The sequence below is a fragment of the Myotis daubentonii genome, chromosome 19, assembly GCF_963259705.1.
Source record: "Myotis daubentonii chromosome 19, mMyoDau2.1, whole genome shotgun sequence".
NCBI lineage: Eukaryota > Metazoa > Chordata > Mammalia > Chiroptera > Vespertilionidae > Myotis > Myotis daubentonii.
In genome coordinates, this window is record NC_081858.1 from 27,473,713 (window position 1) to 27,500,774 (window position 27,062).

Sequence of the window (27,062 nt, forward strand, 5' to 3'; positions counted from 1 at the left end):
ATAGACCTGCTGGTGATGCTCACCTATCTCCTGCTGGTCCTGGCCGTCGCCATGTGGGTACGCCAGGGCCCGGAGGTCCCCAGAGGGCAGGGCGGGGCCTGGACACCAGGCTGGGTGGGGCCCCTCGGGGCCGGGCCTGCGCCTGGAGCACCCTCTCCCCCCTGCCCCCACCTGTGCCTGGAGCACCCTCTCCCCGCTGCCCCCACCTGCGCCTGGAGCACCCTCTCCCCCACCCCACACCTGCGCCTGGAGCACCCTCTCCCCCCTGCCCCCACCTGCGCCTGGAGCACCCTCTCCCCCACCCCACACCTGCGCCTGGAGCACCCTCTCCCCGCTGCCCCCACCTGCGCCTGGAGCACCCTCTCCCCGCTGCCCCCACCTGTGCCTGGAGCACCCTCTCCCCCCTGCCCCCACCTGTGCCTGGAGCACCCTCTCCTCCCGGCCCCCACCTGTGCCTGGAGCACCCTCTCCTCCCGGCCCCCACCTGTGCCTGGAGCACCCTCTCCTCCCGGCCCCCACCTGCGCCTGAGCACCCTCTCCCCCCTGCCCCCATCTGCGCCTGGAGCACCCTCACCCCCCTGCCTCCACCTGTGCCTGGAGCACCCTCTCCCCCCTGCACCCACCTGTGCCTGAGGAAACAGGTTCAAAGAGGTTAAGTAAAACACCCAGGAAATGATGGCGTTCAGATTGGAACCTAGAGCTGCCTGATCCGGCTCAGGTGTGTAACCCAAAGGTCACACACGTATATAAATTGGGGATCTTAGGTGTTCTCTTCACATTTGTATAAAGAGCTTATGTATTCTCTGCTGGTACAAGGTTCTCTTAATAAGGTAGAGACCATGTCTCTCTCAGTGCCATTCACTCACTGAGTTTAGCATGTAAGCACTCAAAAAAGTGTCCTTGCCCGGCCGCGTGGCTCAATGGTTGTGCATCGACCTATGAACCAGGAGGTCACAGTTCAATTCCCCCTCAGGCCTGGGTTGCGGGCTGGATCCCCAGTAGGGGGCGTGCAGGAGGCAGCCGATCTGTGATTCTCTCTCAACATGGATGTTTCTCTCTCTCTCTCCCTCTCCCTTCCTCTCTGAAATCAATAAAAATAAATAAATAAATTCGAAAAACAAAGTCTGGTCATTGGCCATTCTTTTGAGGCTTACAGTGAGCCATTATGCTGCTAGTGGACAGACAGCGTGATGGAGACATGGTTTCCATCCAATTAAGAGAATTGTGTACCAGCAGAGAAAATGCAGGCCCTTTATTCCAAATGTAAAAAAGACACCTGAGGTGTTTTGCAGATCATTTAAACAAACAGTTGTTGTTGTTTTTTTCTAATTGGCTTCCGTGGTGAGAAACACCCTTCTCGGTGGCCTAGGCAGGGGGCTCTGAGGAGTCCTTGTTCGGGGATTTTCCCCCCAGATTCTCTCACTGAATTAAGAAGCCCCCACCCGGCGTGTTCCTGGCCACGGTCAGAGGACTAGCCGGCCATCTGGTCACTTCGAAAGGACGCCTGCTGTTCCTTCTGCTCGTATCGGGGCCGTCCGTGTGCACGGTCACCCAGCCGCTTTGATCTTTCCCTTCCTTATCACCTTCCCTTCGGCTTCTTTTGTAAGGCGAATGCTGTTATTACCAGGAGAGCACAGCACGCTTATTGTACGAAGGGAGAAGATGTGTGCGTATCTACAAATGAGCTACTGCTCTCCACCCGCTCCCGCCTCTCTGGGGAAACCATGGCCCTGTGCCCTTCCTCCCCTTTCTCGGTGCTCATGCAAACAAGCGAGCACGGACATAGGGTTTTTGTGTCTTTACCAAAAATGTGATCAGATTCTACACATTATCCTGCAGCTGCTTTTTGTCACTTGCTGGGTGGCGGAGAGAGCCCTACCGGTCAACATTAGAGCTCTGGCTCATGGTTTATACAGCGTAATAGTCACGCAAACGTGTGGACTGTCCAGATTTTCTCTACGATTGGCGCTTAGATTATTGCTGGGTCGATTGTTTTTCTTAATCTTTTTTAAAAAATATATTTTATTGATTTTTTTTACAGTGAGGAAGGGAGAGAGATAGTTAGAAACATCGATGAGAGAGAAACATCAATCAGCCGCCTCCTGCACACTCCCCACTGGGGATGTGCCCACAACCCAGGTGCATGCCCTTGACCGGAATCGAACCTGGGACCCTTGAGTCCGCAGGCCGATGCTCTATCCACTGAGCCAAACCGGTTAGAGCAATCTTTTTTCTTTTTCTTTTTTAATGTGTCAGTGCTTTTAATCTGCGCAGCATGGATTCGCAAGTTGGAAGCGCTGGGTCAGAGAGTATGTTTACTTGAGATTTTAGTCTGTATTATTAGGTGGCGATCCACAGAACTCGTTAAGATGTCCATCTCTCCAGCAGCAGTGGGCCTGCCGCCTCCCCAGCCCTCGCCAGCCCTGCTCAGTCCTGCCTCACGTTTCTTCTCTTTTCTACCGTCTGATGGGGATGAGTGGCTCCCCCCGCAGCTCTGACTGGCGTGTTCAAGACTCCTCGTGAGGCTGAGCGTCTTCCGTGGATTTTCCTCTTCCGGGAAGAGCCACTTTATTTTGCCCATTTTTGAACTGGGTTGTCTAACTGTTTTTATAAACTTGCCCGACATTTCAGTTGCTAAGGTGTGTTTTTTTCAAGTTATTTGTCGAAACCAGTTTCTCAACCTCAGCACTATCCCTCTTGGTTGTGGGGGTCTGTCCGGTATGTTGCACGATGCCTAGAAGTGCCCCTGACCCCTACCCATTCACCACCAAGGTCTGCAGACATTGGCGCGTGTCCCCGCGACGGAAGGGACAAACCACCCTGGCTGAGAGCCACTGGTCCGGGCTCCATTCATGCTGTCTTTTTGTCATTTGGATGTTACCTCGCTTAGAAGAGCTCTGCCATCTCTCTTTTCCTTTACATCTTCTAAATGTCCTGGGTGGCTCAGGGAAGTTTTTCCCGCTCCAAGTTTGTACAAATATTATCTCCGAGACTCTGCTGGAAACCGTGCCACTAGTCAACTATTTGGTGGTGGTGGGGGAGCAATATTATTTTTACAATAATGTAGAGGTATGGACATCCCATGCAATGTCAGAGCTGGAAGAGACTATAGTCTCCAGCGAGGCCGCCATGAGCCCTCCCCTAACTCGGGGGCTATGGCCTTCTATTCCTAACAAGAAAGAAGGGGAGAGTGGATTTGGTGTCTCACTAAAGAGATTTACCCGCTAAGAGACCGTGTCTTTGAAGCAGTTTGTTTCTTGTGTCCCATTGCTCTCTGTTGTTGAAGGCGATACTGACAAGCAGTCGTGGGAACATAGAAGACTTCTTCCTGGCTGGCCGAAGCCTGGGGTGGTGGCTGGTGAGTGTGGCATCCACTGTGGGGGCTACATGTTAACTTGCTTATTACCTTATTTTTTAATGTATTTTATTGATTTCAGAGAGGAAGGGAGAGGGGGAGAGAAAGAGAAACATCAGTGCTGAGAGAGAATCATGGATCAGCTGCCTCCTGCACGCCCCACACTGGGGATCGAGCCCACAATCTGAGCATGTGCCCTGACCGGGAATCAAACCATGACCTCCTGGTTACTAGGTTGATGCTCAACCACTGAGCCATGCCAGCTGGGCAACTTGCTTATTATTTTAATTTAGATGTCTTACACTCAGAATATTTTGAAATTTTTAAACAAGGAAAGCCATTTCATTGGTGGTTCCTGTCACTCCTAAGTAGTTTGTTACCTAAATGTTCCCAATTAACTCAGTTTTCGTTTAATAACCACTTACTAAGTTACTGGCACACACTTGGGACTCTGCACTTACTTGCATGTCTGTTCCCTCTGCCAGGTTAGGAAGCTCTCATGTCCCGATAAAACTCATATGTACAAGGAGATAGTCCTGCCCTCTAGCAGCGCGCAGTCTACAATGGGAATTGGACTCGCATCCAGTGCATTACAGTGCTCACAGCAAAGCGGGAGCCAGTTACGACTTGAGTCAGACCATCTCACTTTTATGTTTAAAACCCTCTGACACCCAGAATGAAAGCCCAGCTGCTACTAACGGCCTGTGTTAGGCCACAGGTTGTCTACCCTCCTCACCTCGCCTCTCAGGACCCCCGTTCCAGTTCTGGCCAGTGTCCTTGAACACTGGGTTTATCCTGCCTTTGCCCCTGCTGCTTCTCCCACCAGAGGCTTCTCCCACCAGAGGCTTCTCCCCAGCTCTCTCTGGCTGCTTCCTCAGCTCTTCTGGTTTCCCTCAGATCTCCTCTCACTCTATCCCAGCCACCCAATTGCTGCTTCTTATGCTAGAAAATAACCCCTAATTTATTTTGTTTATTCTCTTCTTCCCAAAAGAATGTTATCTTCATGAGGGCAAAGGCTTCTCTCTGTTTTACACACCAATATGTCCCTAGAACAGTGCCTGGCACACAGATGGCAATGGACATTTATAATTATTGAATTAGTGAATGGTGACCTTTTCTTTTTAATCCTCACCCAAGGAGAGGGGAGAGAGAGACATATTGACTGGTTGCCTCCCATGCGCTTTGACGGGGGGGTGGGGGTGGGAATTGAACCTGAGGCCCTTCGGTCCAGGGTCTGATGCCCTAATCACTGGCCAGGGCAATGAGTGGTGACTTTTTAACCTACCTTCCATTTTTAATGTATTAATATTTTCCTAGGCCTATATATATACATAGGTAAGTAGATGTAGATATTTTATACAGGGTGGTTGTGAGTACAGGAAATGCAGTTTATTATTGTATCATTATTTACTGGAGGCCTGATGCATGAAATTGTTTTCATGTGTTTTAACTAGTTCCATGTCATCAGATTGTTAATATTTTTTTTAAATATATTTTATTGATTTTTTACAGAGAGGAAGGGAGAGAGATAGAGAGAGTTAGAAACATCGATGAGAGAGAAACATTGATCAGCTGCCTCCTGCACATCTCCTATTGGGGATATGCCCGCAACCCAGGTACATGCCCTTGACCGGAATCGAACATGGGACCTTTCAGTCCGCAGGCCGACGCTCTATCCACTGAGCCAAACCGGTTTCGGCAGATTGTTAATATTTTAAAATTATTTCTGAACAATGATGGATTACACTCCTGCTAATGTTTCTGCAGTAGTGAATTGCAGGCACGTCTGTGGAGCATGGGGAGGGTGGCAGCATAAGAATGGCTGTTCTACCTTTTTCACTGTCTCCCTCTTCACTTGGCTTCTAACTTACGGTTAGGATATGTATAGAAGAAACACGAATGGGAATTATGCCCAGGAATTATCCCCTTTTGAAAAAAAAATTGTAAAATTCAGTTTGAGTTTACATTTGAGAAATTAATTCTCGGACATGGACTGAAAGTTTTGATGTGGAATTGTCGTCTGATTACCAGATTGGTGCTTCTCTTTTTGCCTCAAACATTGGTCCTGCCCACTTCATGGGCCTGGCCGGCACGGGAGCGGCCTCGGGGATCGCCGTGGGGGCCTTCGAGTGGAATGTAAGTAATAGGTGTGTAGTGACCAGCCTCCATCTTTATCTTTGTTCTAATAAAGCTCATCAACATCAAAACTTGCTTCCAACTTTGAGTAAACATTGACTGCTTCTTGAGAAGGCCTGGGAGGGAGGGACCAAGTGTTTAGTATCTCCAAAAAACCGTGCTAGTGTCTTCTCTTCTTAGTAAATTACCGAAGAGACAGAGAATATTTATATTCCAGGGACTGTAGGAATACAATAAGCAACTGTTTTAGGGAACTAGTCCTGTAGAGAAAAGATCATACTAACATTTAAATGTCTGTATATAAATATGTATGTACATATCTGTATGAGTCACATCTTTCTTCTCATGGACAACAAAAGTAAAGAATACTTCTAGCCCTAGCTGGTTTGGCTCACTGGATAGAGTGTCGGCCTGCGGACTGAAAGTCCCAGCTTCCATTCCAGTCTAGGGCAGGTGCCTGGGTTGCAGGCTCAATCCCCAGTAGGGGGCGTGCAGGAGGCAGCCAATCAATGATTCTCTCTCATCATTGATGTTTCTATCTTTCTCTCCCTCTCCCTTTCTTTCTGAAATGAATAAAAAAATATTTTAAAAAAAGAATACTTTAGCAGAGTGAATTCCAATCCTAGTAAGAAACCCTGAACTTTACAAGCATTTCCTCTCCAAATTACTAGCATCTCCTTCATATATTCCATTTACCCTACCCCTTCTTTGTAAAGACCCAGTTTTGTACTCAATTTCAATACCTTGTGTACAGTTTTGGTAGTTTCCTATTTCTCTGAATGGTTTCTGATTTTTCTTTCTTCTTAAATATTTCATTATAAGTCACCTTCATTTCTATCTGGAAGTAGGCGAACAATGAATACTAATAAATACCTTGAAAATTGGCTCAGGGAGCCCCCCATAATTAAGAATGCACCCTTTTATAGGCAAACATCAAGTGCCTATCAGTGAAGTTCGTTGGATGGGAGGGTTACACGTGGGCTGTTATTCTTAAGGCCCCGGTAGGAACCCCTAGGTAGTGAGTGAGCGTGCATTTTCTCTAGAGCCTGGCCTGTGTGGGACCTGATGTTTTTCTTTCTGTTTCAGTCTCCGTTTCTGCTCTTTGCTCTTGGCTGGATATTTTCTCCCATTTACATTAAGGCTGGGGTGAGTGTCAGTGACCAGTTACTCTATTTTGTACAACATTTTCCTTACAGGGGTGGGTGGAGGCCTTGACTGCAAGCTCTAAGGGCTTTGTGGGGTTTGGAAATGCTTTGCACCTTGAGTGTGGTGGTGATTACACAATTGTATACATTTTCCCAAACTCGGAGAACTTTACATAAAATCGGGAGAATTTTACTGAGTGTAAATTATATCTCATAAAACTGTTAAACTTCAAAATATTTGTGGAGCCCCTGGCCAGTGTAGCTCGGGGTTGGAGCAGCGTACCGTACACCAGAAGGTTGCTGGTTTGATTCCTGGTCAGGGCACTAGGTCCGGGTTCAGTCCCTGGCCAGGGCATGTATGTATACATATTTGTGGAGAGGGCATTAAAAACGTAACAGGCTCATTTGCTGTGCTGACACTTGCAATTGTGAAGCCATAATCCCAGGAAAATTATCTCAGATTGTGACTGTTATTTTTGAGATGAGGTCTTTTAAGAAGTAATCAAGTTAAAACCAGGTCATTAGGGTGGGCCCTAGTCCGGCATGAACTTACAAGAAGAGGACATGTGGACACAGACATGTACAGAGAGAAGACCCCTCAACAAGCCACGGAGAGAGGCCAGACAGAACCAGTCCTTCCCTCAGAGGGAACCAACCCTGCCAACACCTGGAGCGCCCAGCCTCCAGGACCGTGAGATGCGCACTGAGGCGTCTGTCGTGACGGATGCAGACAGTACATCTCAGAACCTGGCTGCGAAATGAGCTCTGGATGGCAGGTTATGATGAAAAAGCAAGTGAGCGGCCAAACTAAGAGACTTGGGGTTCAGGAGATACAGCCGTGGGAAGCCCCCGGGCGAGTCTTCATACAGCAGGTGGGAGTGGAGTTAGACATGGGTGAGGTCGGCGGACAGAGCACGTGAGGACATTCGGGACAGAAGGAGGGACAGTACTCATGTGACAATTACTCACCTGCCGTGAGCCCGGCGCTGCCATCTAATGACCAAAGAGGCCTCGCTCCCTGCCCACGGTGCACGCAGCCTGAGCACCTGGAGTAGAAGTGAACGGGATCACTGGGGGCACCAGCACACGTGAGCATCGCTGACAGAGTCAAGCTCTTCTCCCTGGCACACCTGTTAGATTTGTAGGATGCCAGGAAGCAGTTAATTTTGCTCTATGGTTATTTCACAAAAGTGATTTGTCATTAGACATTTTGAATGAACTGGATTTCCTTCTGCTCTCCGAGGATTGCACTCGAAGCAGATTCCAAGCTTCTATATATTTTAATGATTGATTTCAGAAAGGAAGGGGGAGAGAGAGAGAGAAACATCCATGATGAGAGAAAATCATCAATCGGCTGCCTCCTGCACACCCCACACTGGGGATCGAGCCTGCAACCCGGGCTTGTGCCCTGACCGGGAATCAAACCGCGACCTCCTGGTTCCTAGGTTAATGCTCAGTCACTGAGCCACGCCGGCCGGCCTGGAGTCCAAGCTTCGTGAAGGCAGCAGCTGGGGTGCCTGTCCTGTTTATTCCTCTCATCCTCACAGCTGCTGTTAGTACAGAGCCAGAGTCGGGACCTGCATCTTGTCTTCCTGGGCCACTCCCACCCTGCCTGCACCTGGTGACCACCTGCACATGGTGAGCTCGGCCGTCCTGTGAGCCTGCAGTGTGTCTGACAGTGACTTCTCTTGTTGCTCATACAGGTGGTGACGATGCCAGAATATTTGAGGAAGAGATTTGGTGGCTCCCGGATCCAGTTCCTCCTCGCTATTCTGTACTTATTCCTCTATCTCTTCCAAAAGATCTCAGTAAGTTGTGGAAAAGCCAGCTCAAGAAAGAAAGTAAATACCAGTGCCCAAGACTGTGCTAGATTTGTCCCAGCAGTTTGCTCTGGGGCCCCATCAGTTACTTCCTGGCCTCTGCTGTTAGAGCTAGAGCAGAGGAAGAGTCTATACATAGAAAAGGCTAACACACAAAGTGTCCCCCTGGGAGTTGGACGGGGAGACTGGGAGTTCGATCGCTTGCTGTGATGTGCGCTAACCACCAGGGGGCGACGTGGAGCATGGCAGGCGACCAGCAGCTGTGCCGGGGCACTGAGGGAGTGAGGGACGGAGGAGGCAGGGAGGCAGGGACCCTGATCGGCCCTGATTGCCAGCCAGGCCTAGGGACCCTACTCGTGCAGGAATGTGTGCACCGGGCCTCTAGTAGCATAATAACAGTTTACAAAAGATAAACGGCGGAGGCGTCTTTGCCTCCTGAGCCTCGGTTACAGGACCCTCCTCTGTACTCCCAGAGAACCTGGGGCTTCCTGGGTCGTGTCATTAGGTGATGTCACTCCCGTTACAGCCACCCAGGGATTGCCACACCTTACCAGAAAGCCGAACCCCTGGTGACAGATGAGGGCTGGGTTGTCCCAGCGCCTGTCTCTGGCCTTGTCCCCCGCTGTGGTCACCGGGCTGTGGCCACCCTGCCTGCCTTATTGTTGCTCACATCCAGAAAGCCTTTCCCCTTGAAGCCTGTCACCTGCTCTCAGTGTCCACAATGTCTGTCCCCATATTTTTTTAAAAATATATTTTATTGATTTTTTACAGAGAGGAAGGGAGAGGGAAAGAGAGCTAGAAACATCGATGAGAGAGAAGCATCGATCAGCTGCCTCCTGCACACCTGCCACCGGGGATGCGCCTGCAATCAAGGTACATGCCCTTGACTGGAATCGAACCCGGGACCCTTCAGTCCGCAGGCCGACGCTCTATCCACTGAGCCAAACCAGTCAGGGCTGTCCCCATATTTTTCACTGAGCTCCTTGGGAAGGCCTCCCATGGGTACACTGGTCATGCTCGCTCCATTCCTCAGTTTTCATTTTTCTTTGTAATACTTGTCGCCATGTGAGAGGAATCTGTTTCCTTGCTCTTGGTCTGTCTGCTCCACGTCAGTGCAAACTTCCTGAGGCCCAGAGCCGTGCCTGGCTGGTCACTGCATTGCCCCCTGTGCGGAGAGCATGGTCAGCGCATAAGCCACTCATGGATGTTTTTTGAACAATCGAATGAGTGCCACTTACCACATTACACGGAAATTTCCCATTTAGTGGCCTGTCTCCATTAAGTGTAAGCTATTGAAGACAGTGACTGACTTTTTAAAATCTTTTTTAAAATATATTTTTATTGGTTTCAGAGAGGAAGGGAGAGGGAGAGAGAGAGAGAAACATCAATGATGAGAAAGAATCATTGATCAGCTGCCCCCTGCACGCCCCATACTGAGGATCGAGCCCCCAACCTGGGCGTGTGCCCTGCCCGGGAATTGAACTGTGACCTGGTTCCTAGGTTGACACTCAACCACTGAGCCACACTGGCTGGGTGACAGCGACTGACTTTTGGTAACCCCGTGTCTTCAGAACCCGCCCACAGGCCAGTCCTCATGGTGGTCAGCTGTCTACAGTCCTTGAGCTGAGAAGCCTTTCACAGTGCTAGGGTTATAAAGGAACATGGACGGTGTGTGGCCCGCAAAGCCTGCAGTGTTCCCCGTCTCTCTGGTCCTGCACAGAGAAAGTTTGCCAACTCCTGACAAGCTGGTGCCTCTGCCTTCCCCAGTGGAGAACTCGGGGATTGCTCACGCTGCGCACAACCCCGCTGGGGCTCCGGGGAGAGAAGGCTCAGTGTGTTAAGCGGATAATCGGGTTAGCCAAGCCCTCAGGTGCTGGCCTTGGCTGGACGCATGGGGCACAAGCCTTGCTGCCAGCAGAACTTGGGGACCCTCACCCAGTGTCCCCCAGTGACGTGGGCCATGTGCTAACTGCGATGGCTTCGAAGGGCAGTGTCTCTCAGACTGCGGACTGAGCCGAGAGGGAAGTGCAGCTGTGGCCTTGTGTCGTTTCAGGTGGAGATCTGCACTGGGGCCATGTTCATGGGGCTGGTGCTGGGGTTGGATGCTTACCAGGCCACCATGGTCTTGATGACCATCACTGGTGTTTATATGATCACAGGTGAGGTGGCTCTAAGCACACAGGTACTTACGTTAACGCCAAAGCTCTACCTCTTAGTGGAGTCCAGGCGGACACTGGGGCCGGGGGCTTCAGCTTTTGCATTTTCCTACCGGAGAGCACTTGCTGAGGCCAGGAGGCTGCGGAGAACAGGAAATAACGGAGGCAGGAGTGCCAAACTAGAGCCCTACCCTGAGAAAGGCGTTTTGGGTGGGGGTGGTCTGGCACAGCAGGCGGCCAGGTGCAAGAATGGGACCTCAGGACGGGAAGGAGGGGGAGGCAGCAACCTCGGGCCATCCTGCTCACCTGGTACCTGGTCAGGCTGTCCGACGGGAACTTCTATGGAGGCAGTTCTGTCCTCGCGGTCTCGCCTGGGCTGTGAGAGTGAGGACGTGTTTCCCAGCCACGGTGCAGATCTTGGATGCTGGGAAGTGTCCCTGGCAGATCACCAGTCGAGTGGAGAGAATCGGGGCTGGGAATGGAATGCACTGAGTCAGCATCCTCCATGGGCCGTGCGGTGGGGCTTGCCTTCCCAGGGCTGTCTGCGGACATGTTTGGGAGTCACCACGGGGAGTGCTGCTGGCATCCGGCAGGGAGAGGCCAGGGCATGCTGACTGTTGCTTCCAAACTGAGATGTTAAAGAGACTGACAGGTTTTCCCCTAGGAAACCACCAGGTTTTGGTTCATCCAAAAAATTGGGAGAAGGGAAATTGAGACATAGAAGGGCAAGATAAGAATCCAGCAGGAGGTCAGAAAGGAGGTTAAAGAGAGAAAACGGTGCACCAAGACCAGCATAAGTGAGACCCACTGAGTTGAAGGGACAAAGGGGTGAGTGTGGAGATCTGGGGAAACAAGCAGGTGGAACAGGACGCCAGCGCGCCTTTCCGCAGGAGAGCCACACGCGGCGTTTCCTCTCTCTCTCTCTCTCTCTCTCTCTCTCTCTCTCTCTCTCTCTCTCTTTCTCTCTCTCTCTCTCTCTCTCTCTCTCTCTCTCTCTCTCTCTCCCCCCCCCCCTCAGGTGGTTTCCTCACTGTGGTTTATACTGACACCCTGCATGCCAGCGTCATTGTCCTGGGGTCCCTCTTGGTGATGGGCTTCGGTAAGTAAGTCTTGAGATCATCGAGCACCCTGGGGGGGATCCCCGAAGCTGATTGCTGCCCTCAACCTTTTCATCATCGTCATCTCCAGATGAGGGACTGAGGCCCTCGGATCCCAAGAGCAGTCTGTAAGGTCACGCTGAAATGTGGGGGCGGGAGGACTTCCGCTTCCGTGCGAGAACGGGGTCAGGTGTGCAGCTAGCTGAAATGTACAAAGTGAACACACTGGTACCAGCACCGAGTCAAGAAGTTTCCTTTTTCTTTACTTCCTTTTCAAACTTGATACCTCTTGTTCCTTTTTCTTGCCTATTACCCTGGCCATGGCCTTTACTACAGTGTCAAATAGAAGCAGAGACAGCAGAGACAGAAGTAGAGACATTCTTGTCTCATTCCCAATGTTAAAGGAAAAGTTTTGAATGTCTCACAATTAAATGAAATGTTTGCTGTCATTTTTTTGTAGACATTCTTTGTCATACTAGCGTAGTTCCCTTCCATTCCGGGCTCATAGCACCTTCAGGCATGGCTAGATCCAGGGTTCTGCCTGAACCAGGGAGGCAGACAGCTCCAGACTGCCACACTAGCTGAGAACCCCAAAGGGAGAAAGCAGGCTTTGTTGATCTCTTAAGCCGACGAATAAGTCCCAACTAGCTGAGTGTGGGTCTCCAATCCACTCCCAGGGGCGAGGGAACACTGGCCGGCGGGGTCAAGTACCCGATTGGGATGGTGGCAGTGTGACAAGGCCCACCTAGGCCACACAGGACGGAATGAGCTGGGAAGAGGGGTTCTACCACCAGAAGCAGGAGTAGGGGTGCTGGGCACACAGCCAGTGTCCCCTGGACTCTTTCCTCTTTGAGGAAAACGTGTCTTGTCTTAGGCACATGGGGTCTTGACTAGTTGTCACTCACTTGCACCTTATATATTAGACTAGAAGCCCATTGCACAAAGATTCGTGCAATAGGCCTTCCTTCCCTGGCTGCCGGCACTGGTTTTCCTCCGGCACCCAGGACCCAGGCCTTTGGTCCGGCCGCAGCAGAGAAGCCAAGCCTCTTCAGTCTTCAGTCTTCGCTCCATGCCTGCGTATGCAAATTAACCACCATCTTTGTTTGGTTAATTTGCATCGTCACTCTGATTGGCTGGTGGGTGTAGCTGAGTGACACCAGTTTGCATGTTTCTCTTTTATTAGAGTAGCTGCAGTTCATCAAACTGGGCCCCACTTTGCAACCTCAGTTCGTTAGATGTGTGTTACTGTCCAATTTACGGTACTGATACATTTTATGTTGTTTTTAAGCCTTCAAGGAAGTGGGAGGGTACCAGGAGCTACTGCATAAGTACCCCAACGCCAAGCCAAGCATAATCCAGGAGGGAAACTGGACTGCCCTGCCAGAATGCTACCTGCCTCGTGCGGATTCTTTCCATATCTTCCGAAACGCCATTACTGGAGACCTCCCCTGGCCTGGAGTGGTCTTTGGCATCCCCATCCTTTCTGTATACTACTGGTGCAGCGATCAGGTAATGAGACGCATAGCGGCGAGGTGACTGCATGGGGGCTGGTGATTCAAGGCTCCACCCAGTGGGTCAGGTTTCCCTTCCGATCCCTGTTGACTGCCTACCTAGTTTAAATGAAATGGTGTTTAGAGGAATTTCTCCTACAGTGCCGTCTACAGCACATCAACTATTCTTATTTTTTCTTCTTCCCTATCATTCTCTAAAACATCGTTTTTTGGACATAAAAAATGAGTCAGTTCTCCTCAGTTGGGTCAATAAATTAAATGCAGCCAATCAGCGTATCAGTTGGATTTTTTAAGTACTCAAACTTACTCTAAAAATTGTATGGCACTCTCTCTCTCAGTGGTGGCTCATTAAATAAATTGTGAAGTATTCATAAAGTGAAGAGGAAATATAGAACTAAAAGGAAGTGTAGCTGCACATAGGAACATGGATGAATCTTTTTTTTATTTCAGAGAGGAAGGGAGAGGGAAAGAGAGAAACATCAATGATGAGAGAGCATCATGGATCGCTGCCTCCTGCAGGCCCCCCACTGGGGATCAAACCCACAACCCGGGCCTGTGCCCTGACTGGGAATCGCATCCTGACCTCCTGGTTCATAGGTTGACGCTCAACCACTGAGCCCCGCCGGCCGGGCAGATGAACCACTGTGATCGTGTTGGTTTACTCCTGTGGACTTTTCCTGCGTATGGAGTCGAGGTGTATATGCTACTGTTGCATCCTGTGCTGTTTAGTCGCCATCACACTGCGGGCATTTCCCCCCATTATTTAAATGTCTTCAGGGATGTTGTTTTAGTGCCTGCTTCGTGCCGAAAGGTTCTGACGCGCTGGCCCGTGTCTTGACTTTTTCTTAAGTGCTTGTCCACCTGCCAGCTGCACTGTTCTGCTCGGCCGAGCGCACGCTGCCTCTGAAAGCAGGAGCCCCATGAAATTGGGTCGTAACCTCTTCTGGAGGAGACTTTTGCATCTTTAAAGGTCTCTACTAGCTCATTTAAGTGAGATGAGTGAAGTTGGTCTGAGTTCTGAATACACATGTGTCGCCAGGAACCCACCTTTGCTTGGATTGACGTCTCGGGGCTCTGCTCCTTTCACCCAGCAGAGATGGTCTGTGGCCCTTGGAGGGAGTTTGGTCCTTGCCGGGGGCCAGACTGTAAACACTGCGTCAGTGCTAGCCGCGAGGCCAAGGTCACGCACGCCATCGCTGTCCCCTCCGGCAGCTGTGCCCTGAGCAGAGCGCTTCCTGGTCACGCCTCTCCTCCTGCCGGGGTGCCCTGGAGAAGCTGGGTGAGGGTCCCAGCCTTCCCTCCGCCCGGCGGCCTGGGCTCCGTGTGCCCTGAGAGACAGCCACCTCCCTCACCATCTGCGTCTCCTTGGCAGATCTTTGTGCAGAGGTGCCTGGCAGGGAAGAGCATGTACCATGTGAAGGGGGGCTGTGTCCTTTGCGGGTACCTGAAGCTGCTGCCCATGTTCACTCTTGTGATGCCCGGAATGATCAGCCGCGTCCTGTACACAGGTAACGTCTTGGTCCTGCTGTGTTCACCCCAATCCTCGCCCGTCTCAGAGACCCAGATACATCCGGGTTATCAGGTCTCCTACGGTGATCTGGTGTCCAGGCGCCCAGATCACTGCCTTGGAGCCAATGGTTTGGGTTAGGGGGACGGCTGAGAGCCAATGGGTTAGGGGGACGGCTGAGAGCCAATGGGTTAGGGGGATGGCTGAGAGCCAATGGGTGAGGGGGACGGCTGAGAGCCAATGGGTGAGGGGGACGGATGAGAGCCAATGGGTGAGGGGGACGGCTGAGAGCCAATGGGTGAGGGGGACGGCTGAGAGCCAATGGGTGAGGGGGACGGATGAGAGCCAATGGGTGAGGGGGACGGATGAGAGCCAATGGGTGAGGGGGACGGCTGAGAGCCAATGGGTTAGGGGGACGGCTGAGAGCCAATGGGTGAGGGGGACGGCTGAGAGCCAATGGGTGAGGGGGACGGCTGAGAGCCAATGGGTTAGGGGGACGGCTGAGAGCAGTCTGGCAGAGGCAATGGAGATGGGCAGCTGGAGAGGATTCCAGAGAGCCGTTCAGGAAGGGCAGAGCCGACCAGTGCTCCGCGGCAGGAAGGCTGGGTTCCTCCCCTGCCCCTGGCGGTCCTGTGGGCGGGTGCTGGGCTGGGAACTGGCGATGCTGTCCCTGCGCTCACGGCTCCAGAGAGGGCTTGTACCTCACTGCACCGATAAGGCTCGGGGGAGGGGGGACTCCACATCACCCCCAAAGTACGTCTGACTCTGAGGCCCACATTCTTTGCATTAAATGCTACGAAGTCATCCCTTCTCCCTTCATGAGCTATCGTAATTCTGTGGATAGCCCAGCCCCTAGTTTTACCAGCTGTGCTGGCCCTCGGGGCCCAGGTCTGTTACTGCTCAGCCTGTAGGGACCACGCTCTCTGAGAGGCAGCCGGCGGGTCATGGCCCGGCCCGGGGCAAGCGCTGCATGTTGCTCAGCATGGGCAGTGGCAGCTCTCATCCCAAGTCGTCTTCAGCCTGAGACGCGCCTCTTTTCCTTTTTCTTTATTTTAATATGTGTTTATTGATCGCAGAGAGGAAGGGAGAGGGAGAGAGAGAGCATCGATGATGAGAGAGAATCATGGATCGGCTGCCTCCTGCACGCCCCACACGAGGGATCGAGCCCCAACCCGGGCCTGTGCCCTGACCTGGAATTGAACCGTGACCTCCTGGTTCATAGGTCGAGGCTCAACCACTGAGCCCCGCCTCCCTGATCCTGATTCCCTTCCAGTTCTAGCAGGAAGGGAGGCGTGCTCTGTGTCAGATCCCACACCTGGTCTTCGCGTCAGGCAGCGCTCCTGTGGCCTCGGAGCTGCCTCTGCATTAATGGACAATAGGCCCCTGAGCTCTCCAGGACCCAAGAGCCCTGGCGTCATGCCCCCCCCCCCCAGTACTACCGACCACCCGCTCACTGACGGACAAGGCCGGGCAGATTGCATGTGCTGGGGACTCTGAAAGCTGCTGAGGGAGGGAGTGAGCACGGGGCATAGCTCTTCCCTCTGGTGGAAGTGGCCTCGGGAAGCCAAGGTCCCTCCAGCCTCTGACCAAAAGGTGCATCGAGGTGATGGAATGCACTGGGGAGAGCCCTGGGTGGAAGGGCCAGAACCACGTGTCCCAGTCCTCAGGACTGGCCATAGTCACGGACCCACGTACACGTGCCAAGTGGGGAAAGCCAGGAGGTACTCATCATGCAGGCTGGCACCTGCCATGTCCCGGAAGAAGATGCTGTGCCAGCAGCCGGGATGCTCTGGCCTGGCCTGATTCCGGGTCTCTCCCCGGCCAGGTCAGGGCCACGCTGCCAAGGGGTGTCCTCTCTGTCCAGTTTCCTCTGTAGCCTCTATTACTGGGCTTTTGTTTGAAAATGATCTGCCTTTGGCTCCTCTTTCTGGGCTGGTGTCACCTTCAGGCCGTCCGGTGGCAAGACTGTCACGGCAGCACCAGCCTCTGTCCCGCCAGCTCACCCCCCAAAGCAACGGTGTTTCCTTTCCCAGTGGTTCCTGCAGAAACCCCAGGGGCGTCCTCCTGAGTCCACGTGGGTGACAGGCACCGGGCCTGGTGACCAAGGAGAAGGGATTTCCCGAATGGCCAGGCCTGGCTCCCGGGCCTCCCAAGCCACACCATCCCGGCTGAGGTTGCGTTACCGCCGCAGGGGGAGAGGAGCGCGGGCGGATGAACGGACGTGCACTGTGCCACCCCTGTGAGCTTTCCGTTCTTTCTCCAGGAGCGTGGCGACCACTTCCTCAGCTAGATCGCCGTCCCCAACAGAACCGCCCACTGTCCCCGCTAACCTGGGCGATGGCCTGCCTCCTGGTGGGTGTTAGTTAGTTCACTGTGGGGTTTCTCACAGGGCAGCTCTATATCCTGGATGTAAGCTCTTGAAGGGTACATCACATTCGCTCCCTTTACTTCCCTTTTTCCAAAATTTCCTCCCAAGTACCCTATCCGGGCCAAGGGAGCAGGGTCATGAGTCGCTCACACATTCGGTGAGTAACCCTCTGGCTTTCCTAACCAGTAGCTGGATCAGTAGACGGCGTGTTGAGGTCACGGCACTGGCCGTGGGTCAGGCAGTGAATTGGTAGAAGCATCAGTTTACTTGACTCCTCAGCGCCTAACTCCTAGCTTTTGTCTCTACGCCCAGCTCCCCGAGAGTGTCTAGGATCATGAACCGGAAGGGTCACCAGTCGCCCCAGAACCGGTCAGATGAGGAATCCGTAATTCCCATTGCATTCCTCTCCCTGAGCTGACCTTAGAGCTCCAGGGCCAACTTGTTGGTTTCTCTCTCTTTGCAGACAAAGTGGCCTGTGTTACACCTTCCGAATGTGAAAAGCACTGTGGCAGCAAAAGTTCCTGCAGCCCCCTCGCCTACGCTTTGCTGATCATCGGGCTGCTGCCCAAAGGTAAGGAAGGGACCCTGCGCCCGGCCAGCGAGGCTCCAAGTGGAGCGTTGACTTACGAACCAGGAGGTCACGGTTCGATTCCCGGTCAGGGCACAGGCCCAGATTTCGGGCGTGATCCCCCGTGGGGAATGCAGGAGGCAGCCGGTAATGATTCTCATCGTTGATGTTTCTAGCTCTCTCTCTCTCTTCTTTCCTCTCTGAAATCAATAAAAATGTATTTTAAAAATATTTAAAAAGAAGAAGAAAGAAATGGACCCTGCCAGGCCACAGAGATCAGGATCTGTGTCCACATGGGAGCGTGTGCCTCGGGCTGTGAGAGTTCATCTGCCAGGCAGCCGTCCCTCTGGCGGAAGTGGAGGCATGAGTGAGACGGGACTGTAGGGCGCCTGGAGCAGGCCAAGTCCAAGGACACCCGTGTGCCTGGCCCGAGCAGCCCATTATGTACCCTTTAGGCTCCCAGCAGATCAGGGTCCCTGCCACGCGGTAGCCTGACGGGTCGCATGGCTGGATGGCTATGGTTATTGCTACCATTGGTGGAGCACTCTGTATTGGGAATTGTGCTCACCCGTCTACTTAATTTGTCTTAATCTTAACAACAGCCTGTGATAAGTGCTTTTATGCCCATTTTACAGATGAAGACACTGAGGCACAAGGAGCAGCACCACTTGTCTAGAGTCTGACCTTCTCTGCGCCTCTGGCTCCTCATCTGTGAAGTGGGAGACAGCAGTGGTGTCTGTCGCACAGGGTGGGAGGGAGGATCGGCAGGCTGATGCCTAAGGAATGTTCTGGTACAAAGTAACTCTCAGGGAGAGTCGCTCCCATCATTATATCAAGACATCGCCGGAAGCGAGAAAGTCTCGTCACAAAGCAAGGACAGATGTCATGTGTTCATCTCTCCGCGATGAAACCTCACTCCAAACAGAACTTGCATATTTTGTAGAGAAAATGTGGTGCCTGGAAAGGTTCCTTAGGAGGCCTGCTCCACCTCCCGCATGGACAGAACCGAGGCCCAGGAAATGTCCCTGTCTTCCAGGTGCCCGCGGCCTGATGCTGTCCGCACTGTGGGCGTCTCTCATGTCCACCCTGACCTCCATCTTCAACAGCGCCAGCACCCTCTTCACCGTGGACATCTACACCCAGATCCGGCCGACAGCCACGGAGCGGGAGCTCATGGTCACAGCCAGGTGAAGGCTTGCTCTCACGCTTCAGTTACATGAAACATTTAGACCGTAAGGCTGTGTATGGAATCAGCCTGTCTGTACACAGTATGCTTCTACAGATTTTTGCTGCCGTTTTGCAATGAAGATGTATTGCTTTTATAATCACATAGAAAAATTATTTGGGAAAAGAATTAAGTAATCACTGAAAAAGGTTAGGATAGTTTGCTGTCGCTCCAAAATAGTCCTGGTGAGGAAATTTACGTACAGGGTCTCATTATCTCGTTCAGTCCTCATGACATTAAAGGTCAGTGTTACTGTTCTTACTCTCTTTGGGAGAATGGGGCGAAGAGGCTGAGAGAAGGGAATGGACCGACCTAAGGTCCCACAGTCAGTAGGAGGATTTGTCCATCTGGGAGCCACGGGGTTACCCACGAGGCCACACAGCACCGCACTAGGCCCGGAGGGACACAAACCCGTAAAATGTGGTCCTGTCTTTATTCCAGAGGGTTTCACGGTGACTGCCCTTGGACTACATCCAGCCTGCATGCATGTAACGTGGCCTGATGTGTCTCCTCCTTCCTTTATGTTGCATGAAGAAGCATGTAGCTCATCTACTTTCTCTCTCTAATCCCTGCTTCTGAGGTGGTCTTTACATTTTGATCAGCACTCCATAGTTTAAAGGTACTTTTCTGAAAAGTTAATAGTTCTCACGTATTACATATTTTAAGCAAGACTGCCTCAAACCCACCTCCAGATATGGTACAGCCTGTCCATGACTCAGGAACAGGCGAACGAACACTGTTTTTGTCGTCATCACTCAGAAGTTGAAGGATTTTTGTCTGCAGCCGTCTGGCCTGTTAGTGTTTAGGGGGATGGCTGTCTCCTCTGCCTCACAATGATGAATGGGCACTGGAATTTAACCTGAGGAATAACTGAATTAATCGTTTGTGGTTTGTAGCCATTTTATTGGCAAGCGGGGAAAACTCACCGAACTGCCATTGACTGTTGGTTTACTTTACAGGTTTTTTGTTATCATCTTACTTGTTGTCACCATCGTCTGGGTCCCTGTAATTCAAGCAACAAACAGTGAACAGCTGATTGACTACATGCACGCAGTGAAGAGTTACCTGGTGCCCCCCATCGCGGCCATCTTCCTGCTCGCCATATTTTGCAAGAGAGTCACTGAGCAGGTGGGTGGGGTTGCTGTCTTGGCCAGAGTTGCCCGAGGAGGGTCGCTAGTGCCTCAGGGGTTCACAGCCTGGCATCACATGCTTTCTGAGAGAGGGTTTCCTCCCGGAGAGATGTGCTCCCCGCTCCCTCATGCACGTGGTAAGGGCCGGCTCTGATTGGTTTCCCTCCCTTTGCAACGTAACCCTCCCGCACACACGTCTGGCTGTAGGAGCACGTCCTTCACTTGCTCTCTATTGGGGTGTGTCTGGCTCTGAGATTTCATGTCCACAGTGGGATATACAGTTGTGGCTCCTCCCCTTCCCTGCAGTGAGGCCATCTCTCCCAGCCACGCTTTAGGCACAGATCCCCGGAGTGGCTCAGTTGTGCTTTCATACGACTTTGAAAGCACAATTTGTCAGAATTTTTTATTTATTGTTTGAGTCATATTTTCTAAAATATCTTTATTTATTTCAGAGAGGAAGGGAGAGGGAGAGAGAGGGAAACATCAATGATGAGAGAGAGTCATGGATCGGCTGCCTCCTGCACGCCCCCCACTGGGGATCCAGCCCACAATCTGGGCCTGGGCCCTGACCCGGAATTGAACCCTGACCTCCTGGTTCATAGGTCGATGCTCAACCACTGAGCCACCGGCCAGCTCCAGATACACTTGAGAAGTCGAGCCGGCAGGATTGGCTCATGGGTTGGGGGTAGGGCAGATGGAAAGGGAAGGACAGGGAAGAGCAACCAGGGAGATGGAGGTGCCCTTACAGGACGGGAGGACTCGGTCTCTCTGGACACGTTACATTGGAGGTCACCGTGTGTGACCCAGCTTACCAGTACGGGCAGCCTCCTGCCGCTCTGCCTGGCCTGAGAGGGCGCGCACGCGCTCAGGCCTGTGTCCAGCCAAGAGGCACCCCCCCCTGGTGCTCACACAGGCCTCCTGGGGGGAGCCCTAGGATGACGAGGTTGGCTTCAGAACTCAACTCCTCCGGGGGCTGAGGCCGAGGGGGCCGAGCCTCCTCCCACCCCCTCTCAGTGACCCTAGGCTCCTCCTCCCGCAGGGGGCCTTCTGGGGGCTGATCGGTGGACTCCTGATCGGCTTCATCCGGATGGTGTCTGAGTTTGCCTACGGACGCCAGACCTGCTCGGGAGACAACAAGTGCCCTCCGATCATCTGCGGCGTGCACTACCTCCATTTCGCCATAATCCTCTTCGCCATCAGTCTCCTCGCCATCCTGGGCATCTCCTTGCTCACAGACCCGATCCCGGACAAGCACGTAAGTCCTGCCCGGGTGCTGGGTCCGCCCTGGCCCGGGGCCCCCGTAGCAGTGCCCGGGCTCTGCTAGCTGGGCCAGAAGCGGCCAAATCCCTGCGTTTGCTTTGAAAGCGGAGGGCTGGGGCCAGGCATAGGGATGGACCAGATACAGGCAAGGCAACAGACAGGCCCTGCCTTACAAACAGAACTAAACTGAACCCCTTTTCAGCAGTCCTCTGCCAGGCGCTGTTTACTTAGAATGAGAAGTTTGGCTTTTAAAATACACATTTTCCTTGGAAGTGTTGTGCCCCTAACCTCAGTATGAATTAATAGCATCCGCCAGGCCCAGCTGCCACCACCCAGAGAAAGTTAAGCCAACAGGAGGGAGAGGGGCAGTCCTTGGGGCAGCTGCCTGTGCCCGCTCAGGGGTGGCATCTCCCGGGCTCTCCTGGCGCGGCTGTTTCATGCTTCCCAGTCACCCAGTTGGAAGTGAGAAAGCCTGGGCTCAGAGCAGGTCAGTCCTTTGTCTGAGGTGCCAACCTAGTAAATGGCACATCACCTGCTATGGCACAGCACAGCCGCAGGCCCTGCAGGACAGGGGCGTGGCCAGGCCGAAAGCAGCAGGCAGGGCCCAGATGTCCCGTCTCCGGAGCTCAGAGGGAGAAGCATCTGGAACACCTGATGTGATGCCTTCCCTGCACCCTCGCCTGGGGGAGGGAAAGCCATGAGCTGGAAGACTGCTCAGGCCGGTTCCCACGGGCCTCCCCTCTGGCCGCACTGCTGCTGAGCAGCTCCGTTTGCTCCTTCCCTTCTTGTACACGCAGCCCTGTTGGAGGAGGGATGGAGCCAGTGTGTGTGTGTGTGTGTGTGTGTGTGTGTGTGGGCGGGGGGCAGCCAGGGTTGCGGGGTGCAGGCCCAACACACGTCACCGCCCAACACACGTCACCCCGGCATCGTGACAGTGGGAGACTTCCCTGCTCTGGCACCTTGAGGAACTGGGGTGATGGGCGTGACTCCTCTTACTCTCACCTCTTGGGTGTTGCCTGCTTCTCAGGCAACCAAGCGCTCGTTGAGTGTGTCCCACCGGCCTGGCGGCAGGCGGGTGCCCTGGGAGCAGAGGAGCGGCTGGCAGGGACGGGGAGCGGAAGAGGAAGCAGCGTTTATGGGTCCGTGTCTAGGCACTGGGCCAGGCCCTGCTCACCACCCCGGGAGGCGGGACAGAGCACCGGGGCCTGGCCCACAGGGCGCGAGGGTGTTGTTGGGAAGGCCAATATGTACACACGGCTGAACCGGCCTCTTAGTAACACCGCAGAAGTTTACTGCCGGCACTTCAGCCCGAGAAGCGGGCGCAGGCAGGTGCTGGAGGGCCCTGTCATGTGCGGAGGGTGGGCTGAGGTTCCTGTCCGCCAGGCTGGTGTGACGGGAGCTTAACACCGATTCCCGATCGGGAGGCGGGAAGGCTCACTTAGTTGTGCTCCTGCTGACCCCAGTCCTGGGGCGGGGAAAGCGGCAATCGTCTGGGTCTGTTCCTTCCCAAGGTGGTCGCACGTGTTTTCAGGAAAAGAACAAAGTCGCAGGCCAGAGGGACGGGTGCTCCCTTGCTGAGCCTGAGTGCTGGGCTCGGCGGGGCCAGGCCACAGGGACGGGAAGAGCCTCTGGGCAGAGCGAGAGCTGTCTCGGTGGCCGGTCCGTCCAGGGAGAGGGGGGACGGCTGCTTTCACCCGGGGGCACAGGGTCCTGGTCCCTCAGAGCCCGAAGGGGCCCTGAGCGAGCTGCCTCCACCCTCACTCAACGGAAGGACAGGGGCCTGGGGAGGCATCACCCTTTGCCAAGGCCACACGCCCGGCAGCAGAGCCCACACGGACTCCATGGCAGCCAAGGGCCCGCTTCCCCACTCCCATCCCTCCCGCTTGTGTTGGAGCCTAAGGACCAGGTCCCTGCAGTCCCTCAAGCCCCGGTGCCCGCCTGCCGGCCACGGCATGTAGGCCTGTGTGGCAAGGCCTGAGTGGGGACCTGTCCCTCCCTCCCCAGCTCCACCGGCTCTGTTGGAGTTTACGCAACAGCCAGGAGGAGAGGGTGGACCTGGATGCAGAGATGCAAGTGAAGAGAATGGCTCTGCGTTTGCAGCCCGGTGAGGAGGCCGCAGCCTGGGGGGGCGGGGGCTCCTCAGGGTTGGGGGTGTGGGGTGGCCTGCGCTGCCTCCCAGCACCCCGCCACCAGCCCCCCTCCAGAAATGCGTTCCAGGCAGAGGCCCTGGCTTTCCTGTGTCTTCCTATGCCTTGGGGGTCTGTGGGCCGTTGAGGGAGATGTCTCTCCGACATCTCTGCGGGTGGTCTGGCTGGAGAGACCCACCTGGGCCGTGCAGGGGGAGGAGGAGAGAGGGGTCCCTCGTGAAGCGCAGGGGCATCCAGGCCACGGGGAGGAGGCGGGGGGGGGGGGGCGGGCAGGAGGACAGTGCTTGGCGACCGGGAAGCATTGCAGGGGGCGGCTGAGCCACTGAGGCAGATGCTTGACAGCGAAGAACGAAGCCGGAGAACCGGCCGCTGGCTTAGCCACTGAGAGCAGCATTGGGGGGGGGGGTGCTACACAGGGGTTCAGAGGGAGAGGGTCTGTAAGGGGGAGCAGCCCCACCTAAGAGGGCTCCAGGTCCAAGGACAGCTAGGCTGCACGAACTGAGAGGACATTCCAGGCAGAGCTGCGGCCCAGGGGAGGGTTCCTGGCGGATCGGGTCAGGACAGGACGATGCCCTGAGCTCCTCGGACCCTGACGCAGCAGGATCAGGCCTAAGGAGATTAGCCCCGAGTCCAGGCAGGGCGTGCGGGAGGCTGTGAGGTTGGGGGAGGAGGGAGGGACAGGGAGAGAAGAGGCTGCTGGAGGAGAAGACAGTGCCTACGGGTCCCCTCGCCCTCCTGCCAGGGCAGGTCAGAGCCCAGAGAGGCCTGGGCTCCCTCTGACACGTGCAGAGAAGACCTGGGGTGGGTAGGCTCCTTGGACTTCTGCCCAGCCAGTGGGGGCGTGGGGGAGTGACCCCGTGGGCAAGGCTGCCCACCACCAGGAGGATGCAGGCTCCCTGGGCATTTCCCTTCACTAACGGGGGACTGGCTCGCCGTGCCCATAGGGTGCCCGGTGCTCCTTCTGGGGCACCTGTCGCTGCCTCTTCTCCCCATCCACTGACATGGGCGGTGAGGATGACAGTGGCTCACATGGACCACCCACTTGGGACGTGCCAGCGCTGTCAGAAGCATCCCCTCCATGAGAAGTACAGTCGTTACTTTACAGACGGGAGATGAGGCGCTGAGCAGCCAGTGACTTGCCCAGGGTCCATAGAGAGCTGGGCGGTGGTGGGCCTGGGATTCGGACACAGGCAGCCTGACTCCAGTGTGTGCCCTCGGCCCCTGCCCATCCCGCCTCCCGTCACGCTGCTCTGCGGCTGTTGTCAAGCGATCCGCCGCCTTTCACCTGTGCCGCCTCCTTGGGCCTGGCAGCTGCGGGCGGTGTGGTGATGCGCCCCTGAGAGAGCAGGCCAGCGTGTGCGGCTCCGGCCTCTCAGCACCGATAGCAGATACCGGTGTCCCTGGCTTGGGGTCCTCCGGCCGCCCTCCCCAGTAACGGGCTCCTCCGTCCCTGGCCATGGGCTCCACATTCCTGGTGCCACCTCAGCCTCAGGAGCAGCTGGCTGGGAGGCTGCCCAGGCACAGAGCGTGTCCCGGGCACATGGCTGGGCATCTGCTCCCACTGAACCGCGCTTGTCACCAGGAGAAAGCCAACCCCAGGCCGCTGCTGGGTCAGAGGGATGCGCCGGCGCTGGCCATGGTGCTGACCGCACGGAGCACGCACTGTGCTGACAGGGGCCAAGTTTAAGCCCCAGAGTTAGGTGTTTACGCAGAGTCGGCCTGGAGAAGCTCTCCTGTAACCCCTAAACCCACCCCGCCCCCCGCCTCCTGGGGGACACCACTGACTCCCCTCCAGCCTGCAGAGCCTTACTGGGCCCTGAGACGGTCCTGCGACGCTGCAAAGGGGGCAGCGTCTGTGTGAGGAATCAGTGATGTCCTCATCCGCGGGGGAGAGTGCTGCTGAGGGCGCAGGGGCAGCCGCTTGCGCTCGGCCTGCAGAGCTGCGTTCGGCTGCGTGGCCGAGACAGGAGTGGGCGTGTCGAGCAGACCTGGGTCGGCCGGCTCTGTGACAGCAGAGGCCCCTGAACCTCTCCGCCACCCAGTCCAGGGGCCCTGGGCCCAGCCGAAGGCTCTGCCCATAGAAGGCAGGCGTGGCCCAGGCAGCCCCGCTCTGCTCCCACCTGCTCCCCTCAACCTCGTCCCACTCTCCCCGACTCTGAGGGTGGTGGTCGGGCCCTTAGCAGGGGCCGGGGACTGTTCTTCACCTCGGGGCAAGGCCATTGGTCTTCCTGCTGGACTCACGGCTGAGGTGGGACCCCTTACGGAGTGTGTGCGCCTGCGCCTCCTGACCTTTGCCCTCTGTTCCAGGGGTAAGAACGGGGACCGAGAGCTGCTTGTGGAAGGCCTTGAACATATACTGTGGCCTGGAGGCGAAGCCAAGAGCCAAAGTGGCCCCAGAAGAGGAGACGGAGGAGAAGACGGAGGAGTCCGGTGCCCCGTCCGAAGAGACAGTGCAGAGCGACTCGCCCGAAGGGACTAAGCCCCGCGAGGCGCTGGAGTCGCCGTTCTGGAGCAAGGTGGCCAATGTCAGCGGGCTCCTCTTGCTCCTGATCACGGCCCTGTGCCACGTCCTCTACCACTAACGTGGCCCAGCACAGAGCGGCTGGGGGGGGGCAACCCTGCCTCTCCCAGGCGCCCTCGTCCTCGTGGGGAGACCGCAGGGGTGGGGCCCCGGGTCTCACTAATGAAAAGGCCCCAGTCACCCAGCAGGTGCCAGCAGCCGCAGGGACAGAGCGGAGTCCACTCCGTGCAGGGCCACGCAGATGAGAGCGTCTGCTTCTGTACAACAGACGCGTTCCTCCAAATGGCTCTCCTGCATAAACACTGACGTTCACTTCAGAGTTAATTTTGGCTTCTCGTCGCTAGATGCATTGGGTTTTTGCTTAAGTTTATTTTACTGTCGGCATTTCCTTCCTGTACCCAGCCTCCGCTTGCCTGTCCTCCCGTTTAAATGTGCGGCCCTGCGGGCCACGGTGCTGTGTAGCGTGAGCACCCCCGTGCCGGGCTCCTGCCAGTGTGTGCCCACGATGACCTCGCAGGCCCGCTGGGCGCATCTGCCTGCGGATGGGAATGTGGGCTCCTGCTGGGCCAGCGAGAGGCTCCCGTACCCCTCCGCACCGCCTGACTGCTGCCGGGCCCTCCCAGTCTGCCAGCCGTTGGGATGTTACTGGAGTTACTCCAAGGGCTAGAGTCCCTTGAGCTGTCACACAGGCCACTCCTGGCTGTGCCTGCAGGGCTCCCGCCTCGTCCTCAGACCTGAATGAAGGGTTTGTGCCTTTAGAGACGTCTCAGTGCCTTGAGGTGATTTGGGAAGACACACCGGCATCACACCCTGAGGGTGCACTAGCACGGCCAGCTCCTCGTCCCCAGCCTCAATCTTATTTTTAAGATACATTTTTACTGATTTCAGAGAGGAAGGGAGAGAGAAACATCAAGGATGACAGAATCATGGATCGCTGCCTTCTGCACGCCCCCTACTGGGGACGGAGCCCACAACCCGAGCCTGTGCCCTTGACCAGAATCGAACCCAGGACCCTTCCATCTGTAGGCCGGTGCTCTATCCACTGAGCCCTCATTTAACTCTTCAGCTGCCATTCTTGAGTACCTACAATGTGCCCGCTGCTGCAGGAAAACAGCT

General features: G+C 54.9%; 1 protein-coding gene across 1 annotated transcript; it reads left to right on the top strand.

Annotated features, from left to right (window-relative positions):
- Positions 1-26,690, top strand: LOC132222150 (sodium/glucose cotransporter 1-like). The gene is made up of 15 exons (XM_059677069.1): positions 1-57; positions 3,287-3,358; positions 5,387-5,491; positions 6,578-6,637; positions 8,340-8,444; positions 10,510-10,615; positions 11,631-11,711; positions 12,998-13,218; positions 14,593-14,728; positions 17,559-17,666; positions 18,700-18,850; positions 19,848-20,016; positions 21,058-21,273; positions 23,283-23,382; positions 25,733-26,690. The coding sequence occupies exons 1-15, from the start codon at positions 16-18 to the stop codon at positions 26,005-26,007; spliced, it is 1,947 nt and encodes a 648-aa protein (XP_059533052.1). The 5' UTR covers positions 1-15; the 3' UTR covers positions 26,008-26,690.
- Positions 26,691-27,062: the final 372 nt, after the last annotated feature.

What these genes read in the sequence shown, in the direction of transcription:
- LOC132222150 (XM_059677069.1), top strand. Translation starts at nt 16, where the DNA reads ATGCTCACCTATCTCCTGCTGGTCCTGGCCGTCGCCATGTGG. An exon ending in ATCTCTTCCAAAAGATCTCA is followed by an intron (nt 8,445 to 10,509) that starts GTAAGTTGTGGA and finishes GTGTCGTTTCAG; the next exon opens with GTGGAGATCTGCACTGGGGC. An exon ending in GCAAGAGAGTCACTGAGCAG is followed by an intron (nt 20,017 to 21,057) that starts GTGGGTGGGGTT and finishes CTCCTCCCGCAG; the next exon opens with GGGGCCTTCTGGGGGCTGAT.